Source organism: Trichechus manatus, unplaced genomic scaffold (assembly GCF_000243295.1).
Source record: "Trichechus manatus latirostris isolate Lorelei unplaced genomic scaffold, TriManLat1.0 scaffold00154, whole genome shotgun sequence".
In the NCBI taxonomy this organism is placed as follows: domain Eukaryota; kingdom Metazoa; phylum Chordata; class Mammalia; order Sirenia; family Trichechidae; genus Trichechus; species Trichechus manatus.
In genome coordinates this window covers 1,879,540-1,888,876 of record NW_004444090.1, presented here as the reverse complement: position 1 = coordinate 1,888,876, position 9,337 = coordinate 1,879,540, and the positions used below count along the sequence as shown (strand labels likewise).

General features: G+C 34.5%; 1 protein-coding gene across 13 annotated transcripts in view; it reads left to right on the top strand.

Moving 5' to 3' along the window:
* DOP1A (DOP1 leucine zipper like protein A) overlaps window positions 1-9,337 on the top strand; it is a 111,156-nt gene that overhangs the window by 59,559 nt on the left and 42,260 nt on the right. For all 13 annotated transcript variants that reach the window (XR_002825580.1, XR_002825581.1, XM_023740376.1 and 10 more), the window contains 4 exons: window positions 687-806; window positions 2,582-2,696; window positions 3,409-3,642; window positions 8,225-8,846. Coding sequence is in view for 11 of the 13 variants with exons in the window: in XM_023740376.1 (XP_023596144.1) it covers window positions 687-806; window positions 2,582-2,696; window positions 3,409-3,642; window positions 8,225-8,846 (1,091 nt within the window). In the remaining 2 variants the exon portion in view is untranslated. The remainder of the gene's footprint in view (window positions 1-686; window positions 807-2,581; window positions 2,697-3,408; window positions 3,643-8,224; window positions 8,847-9,337) is intronic.

Genomic DNA, 9,337 nt, shown 5'->3' with positions numbered 1-9,337 from the left:
TCCCTGTCAGAGTGGTCATCGGTGGTAGCCTGGCACCATCTAGTTCTTCTGGTCTCAGGCTGATGAAGTCTCTGGTTTATGTGGCCCTTTCTGTCTCTTGGGCTAATACTTTCCTTGCGTCTTTGGCGTTCTTCATTCTCCTTTATTCCAGGTGGTTGGGACCAATTGATGCATCTTGGATGGCCGCTTGCAAGCTTTTAAGACCCCAGACGCCACCCACCAAAGTAGGATGCAGAACATTTTCTTAATAAGCTTTATTATGCCAATTGACTTAGATGTCCCCTGAAAGCATGGTCCCCAGACCACAACCCCTGCTACTCTGTCCCTCAAAGTGTTTGATTCTATTCAGGAAACTTCTTAGCTTTGGTTTAGTCCAGTTAAGAATGTAATATCAAATTAATAGCCACACACTCAAATAAAGAAACTTCCTTATCTTTTCAAGGGACACAACTGTTTTTTCTTATGCAAGGCTAACTTTTTATCTTGATCATACATTTGAGTTATGAAACTCAGATTTGGAAAAATGACTGTATATATAAAGAAATAGAGTAGCAGTGGATAAGTATTATTTGTTGTAATATTATTTAAAATATTGTCTAGCAACTACCTAGGAATATACATAGTCCTATAACATTGCATTTAAATTTAAGTTTGATAAAGTAAATGTTTTTCTTTTCATTTTTTAGTAAATTAAGGGAAAACAAGAAAACAGCAGAGCTGATTAAAACTGCCAACCTTCTCTTTAATTCCTTTGAGCCTTATTATATGTGGGATTATGTTGCACGTTGGTTTGAAGAATGTTGTAGGTATGTTAAACTGTTTAATTCCTTCTGATTCAATAACATCCAAAGCTTACCTTTCTTTTCTTTTTTTTTATGTTCTTAAGTCTACTGAAAAGAATATCTTTTTATACATTCTACTGCTACTGACAACTGTTAATTATTTAATAGCCATAATCTGATTCTACTTTGTCACTCTAGGATATAGAATCATTGATCAAATAATCTTAGAAATGGAAAGGAGTTTAGAGATGAATTTTTCAGTCGCCAGCACAGGTGAAAGGTTTTCCCTTTCTAGTTTGTAGTGATTTAGTTTTATCTTTGTTGTGGAAAGATAGCAAATTTGTATCTGCTGTTCACATTTTCCCAAAAGGATTTCCACTTTGAATAAGAAAAAACACCTTGATTACGCTTGTGCTTTTAAAGCCATAGAAATTGCCCATATTGTCACTGATGAGTAGATAAAAGCCCTCCACCCTTTAGAACCTAAAACCTAAAATATAATCTGAAAACCTTAGGATACTAGGGAACTTGAGTGGAATCTCTGCCTGGATTCTAGATCAAATCTTGTCAGAGCCAGATTAATGTCTCAGACCTTGGGTGCATGTAGTCAGAAGTAAGCTATTAGCCCACTTTATTGATCATGTACTATCTCATGAATATTTTAAAATACAACTCTTGATGATTAGTTTGGTATTAGTCCTTTTAATGATTTGGGAAGTTGTTTGCTTACTCATTCAGCAGGAATTGAGCACCTAGTTTCAAAGCACTATGCTAGGCATATAGACTCTTCTTGTCTTCAGAGACCGTACAGTGGGAACAGTTACTTATACATGTACATATATATTCCTAGTACTAAATTTAAAATTACAAATATTTTAATAGGGAGATTAAAATATGGTAGGAATGCAGAAGGAATTATGAATATCCTTTTGCTCTAGCTTGTGTTTCTACCTTCATTTCTGTGTTCAAACACACACACTCTTCTTTAGATAACCTGGACTCTTCCCTGAACACACATTAACCTTCATGCTACTGGGCCTTCACTCATGTTATTCTTTCTAAAATATTCTTCCCCCTTGCCCATCTGGTAAGGACTTATATCCAGGTCACCTGCCTTTTCAGTAGCCTCTATGACTCTCTCAAATCGCCCATCAGAATCAACTCCTCCCACATTGTCACATTTATTTCTCTATATGCTGATATTTCTTGCTGGCCAGGAAGTATGTCATGTTCTTACTCTGTGTCTTCAGAGTGTAGAGCAATGTATGGTCATATAGGATTAATATGTTGGAGGAATGATCTCTACTACCTGGATCAGAAGAAGCTTCCTGGAGGAGGTAACATTTGATCCTAGACTTTGAAGGACAGATGCACTCTGGATACAAGAGAATGAAGTAGGGGGAGGATGACAGTCCAGGAGTAGAAACTGGTATGAGCAAAAGCCCTGAGATCGGAAATCAAAGAACAGACAATCCATTTCAAGTAGGACATGACATCTGTAGTGGGAAAAATGGGAAATAAGCCCCAAAAAGTGAGATGCATCCAGAAGATGGATGAAGATGCCTGGTAGGTTGTTAGAAGTGCAGGATGGGACTTTCAGGGTGAGGTTAAGCCTAGGAATCTTGCTTTGGGAATTTCCACATAGAAGAACATCCAGGGGGAAGTGGAATGTTCATCACAGAAACATTATTGTGTGTGTACCAGTGTTGAATTAGCTTTCGTTAGAAAGACAATGATGTTGTCACATGTATTTATAGCACTTGATAGTATACTTGATAAAGTGAATTTTGTCCTTTTAGGAGGACACTGCACGTCAGACTTCATATTGGGCCTGGAGATAGTAGTGAGTCATCTGAGTTACAGCTGATCAATTTCTGCTTACTGGTGGATTTTTTGTTGGATATAGTTTCCTTGGTAAGGCCATCTTGGTGAAAACATTGAGGGAATCTAAAAACATAGTTCAAATATTTCATATTGGAGACAAACATCATCTTCAAATAAAATTACATCTTTGAAATAAATTTATTTTGTCCTTTTGTTGTAGCTTTTTTCATGAAATTTTGCAAGGGTTTTGTCCTCTGACATATATGTAATATATATACAAGTGTCATATAATACATGGATTATACATCATAATTGCATGTTGTAAAATCTTAAATGTTTAGTGTATAGTGATCTAATGGCTGCATTTATAATCATTAATGATTCTGTCTGTTAAATGAAGACTGTTAGAAATCTTTTTCCCTTATGTTTTCTCTCCTCAATTCTGTGCTTTCTCATTTTGAAGCCTACTAGAAGTATGAGGGTGCTGTGTCAGGTATGACATTCAGCCTGTTTTGTTTTTAACTGATTTTATTCACTTTCGTAATATTAAATTTTCAGTAATGTGACAGATAAAACTGGGGTTATTTCATAATATATCCTTTGAAATACTTAAATTGGGAATAGAAATTTTATAAGTCATTAATAATAAAATAACTACAGTATTAATTAAGAACATGACACATATAAAACATTGCAGTGATTACAATTACTGCCTTATTTACAGATTTAAAAATAACTGGAATAATAGAACAGGTTTACTTACACATTGTTTAAAATTTTCTCATTTCACTTTTATTTTCAGGAGACTTACATTGAAATCCAGACAGAACATTTGCCCCAGTTGCTGCTCAGGATGATCTCTGCACTGACAAGCCATCTCCAGACGTTGCACTTGTCTGAACTCACAGATTCACTCAGGCTCTGCTCAAAGATCCTTAGCAAGGTTCAACCTCCACTATTATCTGCGGGTGCTGGGGGTGTGCTGCAGTTCCCAAAGGTGCAGAACAATTCAGTCAAAGAATGGGAAGACAAAAAGGTAATGTTACCTATTGTTTTTGTATCAGGCTAGTTATATTTCTTCAGAGCACGATAGATTCAGGGTAAAGTCACTTAGATATAAGTATTTACAAATTAGTGAAAATCTTTCTTAGGCCCAAGTATTGTGGCAGTAGACTGTACTTTAGGCTTTGGACTGTAAAGCAGTTTAACTGTGTTATCAGAACTTTCCAATAGAAATATAATACAAGCACCATATGTCATTTTAATGTCTTAAGTAGTCATGTTAAACAAAAGTAAAAAAAAAACAAGTGACATTAATTTTACTATATTTTATTTAATACAGTATTTCTAATATATTATTGTTTCAACATGTAATCAGTATAAAAAAATTAGTGAGCTATTTTACATTTTTTGTACTGTCTTCAAAACCCCGTGTGTATTTTACACTTTTAGCACATTTCCATTCATACGCTGAATTTTTATCATAAATACTTAATTTCATAAAATTTACAGTCAAAAAAGTAAATTCACAGACCTAAGTTGTTCTAAGCATACTGATAACTAAATTGAGTTTTAATTTTTCAATTAAAATTTTAATTAATTAATGTTGAATAAAATTTAAAATTAAGCCACATTTCAAGTGCTCAGTAGCCAGATATGGCTGATGGACAGCAGGTCTATGTCTAAAGTTTACTGTCCTTTTTGTATACACTAAAATTTTGACATGCTTTTCCTGAAATCCAGAATCTTTTTGTCCTCCACAGTCATGAGGATACCTAATGCTTTCTTTATAATGTTGAATAAATTAAAGCTATAATAAGAATTTTAATATCTAGTTCTAGTAGCAGACTTAAACAACTGTGAAACACCTATGTAAAAATCAAGAATTTAAAAGTTTTCAGGTTTGTAATATTAAAATATTTTAGTAAATAGGCTCAATGGAATTATATGATAATTACATTGAATTTAGGTGCAGTTCCACAATGTTAACAATTTTTAAATTTCTAGAGTATCAGGTTCAGTTATGTAAGTCCCAGGATTGAATAGTTGCCCTCTTTTTTTAGTTGCCTTTATTTTTCATACAGACAAACATAGTATCAGGATGCTCTCATACAACCTTTTCCCTCAGGTATTAATCTCAAAATTTTTTCTTCATCCTTCGTATATAAAGTGGACATTACTGACCCTCAGTCAATCTAAATATATCTCAGGATTATCCTACATACACTAAAATCGGTCTCTGTTATTTTCCTTCTATTCTGCTCATTATTTTTATGAAATACATATTGTTCTCTCCTGTTGTTTGGCAGTTAGGTTTGTTATGCTGTTTTCTACTAATTTATGCCTCTAAGGTCTTCTTAGAAATAAAACTAAAATGGGTTTTAGCTGCTGTGGAAGCTTTGGTTTTTATTTGAATGAGATAAATGGGAATAGGGGAAGGACCTTATTCTCTCAATAGTATATTAAAATATGTAAATATTCTGTAGAAAACATCTGGAGGCCCTTTTTGAGGGTTAAGGTAAGGTGAATGGGAACATCCATTCATGTTAAATGAAGGACAATTAGACAATATACTTTTTTTTTTTTTTTTTTTAATATAATGGTTTCATCAACCTTAGAGTTAATTAACCTCAGTATGCTTTTCTCACTCTCTTTGGTTTTCTTATATGCTCTCAGGATATATATATTCTGTCCTTTACTGAAATACAATGCTATTATCTTCTCTGAGATGTCTGAAAATTGATTATATTTATAAGGTGAAGGTGTTTTCAGTATCCCTATTTTTGAACATATAAGTGAAAGAATCAGTCTTTGAAAAATATAAATCTTATTTTGACTCGATGCACTTAGTGTGTTTTTATAAAATTAGTGTATTAGATCTCTACACCCACATGCCTAATGCATGTAATTTCTGTTATCAGAAAGACATTTTTAAAATAAAATAATCTGAAGCATAGTTATATAATGTAAATCTTGCAACTAAATTTTATAAATATATAGACGTTCAACTGAATTTATAGTTTCTATTAATGTAGTATTATCCATTGTTTTATGATCCTTATGTTAAATATATTAATACAGAAATCACTTTATAAGTTAATGACAGTGTTACTATTTGGATAAGATTTTTTTTAATGTATTTAATTGCACAAGATTTAAATGGTCATTAAACTTTCGAAGGAGAAAACTTCATGATTAAGTTTAATTCTGATGATAGCCATCTCTAAACTTTGCATTATAATACAAAAATTTCTCATACTGTTGTAGATATAGCAATATGCTATGATGAAAAGGAGCATGAAGTTTAGAATCGCCTCATCTGAGCTGTTACTACTAAGCTTGCCTGCTATAACCATGCACAAGTTTTTTTTTTTTTAACTTCCCTGAGGCTCATTTTTCTTACCTTTAAAATAGAGAAAACAACTTCTCTTCATTCAGTACTCACTCTGTGCGCAAACCCAAAACCAAACCCATTGCCATCGAGTCGATTCTGACTCATAGTGACGCTGTAGGACAGAGTAGAATTGCCCCATAGGGTTTCCAAGGGGCGCCTGGTGGATTCGAACTGCTGTACTTTTAAGCACTGTGCCACCAGGGCTCCATCCCACTCTGTACAAGGCACTGGATATCCAGTGGTGAACTAGACACAGTCCCTGCCCTTCTCAACTATTTCATTTAAGTTGCAGAGATATATATTAAACAACTAATTGCATGTTTAATTATAGTTGTAATAAATGTACAAAGAAAAATAGAGTGATAGGAGTATGGAAAGTAGGTGACCTGACCTAGACTGAAGGTCAAGGGAGGCCTTCTTGAGGAAGGAATGTATGAGTGGAGCCCTAGGGGAATTGGTGGGATGAGGTAGGGTGAGGGTAGGAAAAAAAGAGCACTTGGCAGAGAGAGGAACATTTGCAAAGGCTCTTAGGCAGGAAAGAGCACTGTGCAGACAGTGAAGAGGAGATGCAGCTGGTTAGGTAGGCAGAGGCAAGACAGAGCCTTGCTCACTATACTAAGGCTTTTATTCTTTATCTTAGGATCAATGGGAAGACACAGAAGGGAAAAATCAAGTGACATAATCATATTTGTATATTAGAAAAATTACTCTGGCCGCAGTGTGGAGTATGGAACTGAGAATCAAAAAATGGATATGGGGAGACTTGCAGTAGTGCAGGTGAGAGGTGATAACTGATGCCAACAAGATGGGGGAAAGGGTGAGGACAGAGAGAAATGGATGGATTAGTGAGGAAAGATCAGTAGGACTTAGGAATGAATTGGTAAGGGTAATGAGTGATCACTAACATTTACTGAGTGTTTATTAAGTGCCAGGTACTTTATATATACTGTTACTTAATCTTCATAGCAACTGTGAGGTGTAGGTATTATTGTCATCTCAGTTTTACAGATTAGGAAACTGGTTTGGAGAGGTTAAATAACTTGCAAAGTATCACACAGCTAGTAAGTGGCAGAGCCCTCACTCTTAACCACTATACTGAAGTGGATGTGTAGGGGGAGAGGGAAGGAGAGGAGAGAGAGAAAAGGTACAAAGAATGAATCCTAGGTTTCTGTCTTCCTGACTTAATGAATGGTAGTGTCATTCACGGAAGCAAGGAACACTGTCTGAGGCCAGGCTTTGGGGCAGCAGATCATTTAGTTCATATATTAATAAGATTACTTCTTAGTGAAACATTCAATGTTAGATTAATAACAAACAGTTAGTACTTTGCAGATAAAAATTTCACATTAATGTGGTCCTTAACAGATGACCTATTAGATTTTACCTCTAGTTTTTAAAATTTCATTTTAACCTTACAAGTCTCATAAGAAAATTAGGCTCTAGCACAGTAACCCAAGGAAGTCATGATACGTACAACTTTTGTTTACTTAAACTGAGCCAGAAAATATACTTAATAACTTTACTCATCCTATCATTATTATAGGGAGGGAATTGTTAGTCCATTCCAGCTTTACCCCAGTAGCTGGTTGGTTTTTTAATATTTTAGTATCTCTTCCCATCTAGATTATAAACTATTCCTTTTATTCCTAGTACCTAAAACACAGTGTCTGGCATAGAATATGAATTCAGTAACAGTTCATCGAAAGGATGTTAGATTAATAGCAACATTTAGTACTTTATACTTTTCAGATAAAAATTTCACATTAATGTGGTCATGAACAGATGACCTATTAGATTTTACCTTAGTTTTTAAAATTTCATTTTAACCTTACAAGTCTCATTCCTTGCATTGTTTAGACATTAGGAAAATTATTTCATGAAGTGAATTGAATAAATTGTTAGTTGTTTGAAAACAAGGATATAGATCCTAGAGATTTGTAAATATAAGTATTTTTGCCCTCCAAAACCTAACCTTATGCAATGCATGTGATGAATAATAAATGCTTGGTGAATTGGTAGTAATATATTCATTAGAACCCTATCAGTGTTTCTTATTGATTATTATAAACGTATACGTCAGTGTAGAAACTGTTTTAGAGATTCGACAGTATATGCAGATTAAGTTGTGATTAGTCTAATCTAAAACTGATTTCTCTTAAAAGGCAGCCATTTCTAATTTTATAATTTTAGCTACTCAGCTGTTTGCTTTTTTAATCTCTACCAGGTGTCATCAGTTTCTCTTGAAAATCCTACTGAAGTGTTTGAAGATGGAGAAAATCCACCAAGTAGTCGATCATCAGAGAGTGGATTCACTGAGTTTATACAGTATCAAGCAGACCGAACTGATGACATTGACAGAGAACTGAGTGAGGGGCAGGGCACAGCTGCCATCCCAGTTGGTAGCACATCTTCCGAGACAGAAACAGCATCCACTGTGGGATCTGAAGAAACCATCGTCCAGGCCTCTTCCATAGTTACTCAGGGGACAGCAACCCGAAGTGGAAAGACAGCCCAAAAGACTGCAATGCAGTGCTGCTTGGAGTATGTCCAACAGTTTCTAACCAGACTGATCAACCTCTATATCATTCAGAGTAACTCTTTGTCTCAGGTTTTGGCTACAGAACAACAAAAGGATCTCAGCAGAGAGCAAGGAGAGACATCAAAATGGGACAGAGATTCACATGGAGATGTGAAAGAGAGAAACATCAGTAAACAAAAAAGTTCAAAAGAATACCTTTCTGCCTTCCTTGCTGCCTGTCAGCTCTTCCTAGAGTGCTCAAGTTTCCCAGTTTACATTGCTGAGGGGAACCATACATCAGAGTTGCATTCTGAAAAATCAGAGACTGGTAAGGTCTTTTCTGTTCTGTTTATATTTAAATACTTTCTGTAGCATACCATTCATTTTTTAAAAAAGAAGCACATGGATATTAAAACTGGGATATGAAAACTTTTTTCTTTAGTGAGTGAATTTTAAAAAGTGTATTTTAATTTGGAGAATTTTTTTTTTTTTAAAGAAAGACTACCATTATGATATGTTGGAAGATTTTGTGATTTTGATGTCTTTAACAGTTGGCTTGCAAGCGAGCAGAAGCTAAGAAAGAAATTAACTCCTTTCTCTGGAGGAAAGTAATATAACATTTCGATTTACTGGTTTCCTTTAGTATGGCTAGTATCATATATGTCTGTCTTTATTTAAATTTTTTATATCACACATCATTTCATATGATTAAAAAAACAGGGTGGCAGTGGCCAATAAAACTTCTAACATTAGCAATAGAGCACAAAATAATCAGGCTTGTTTAGTGAAATGTAGACTCTTTAAGGAGTTTTTGCTAAC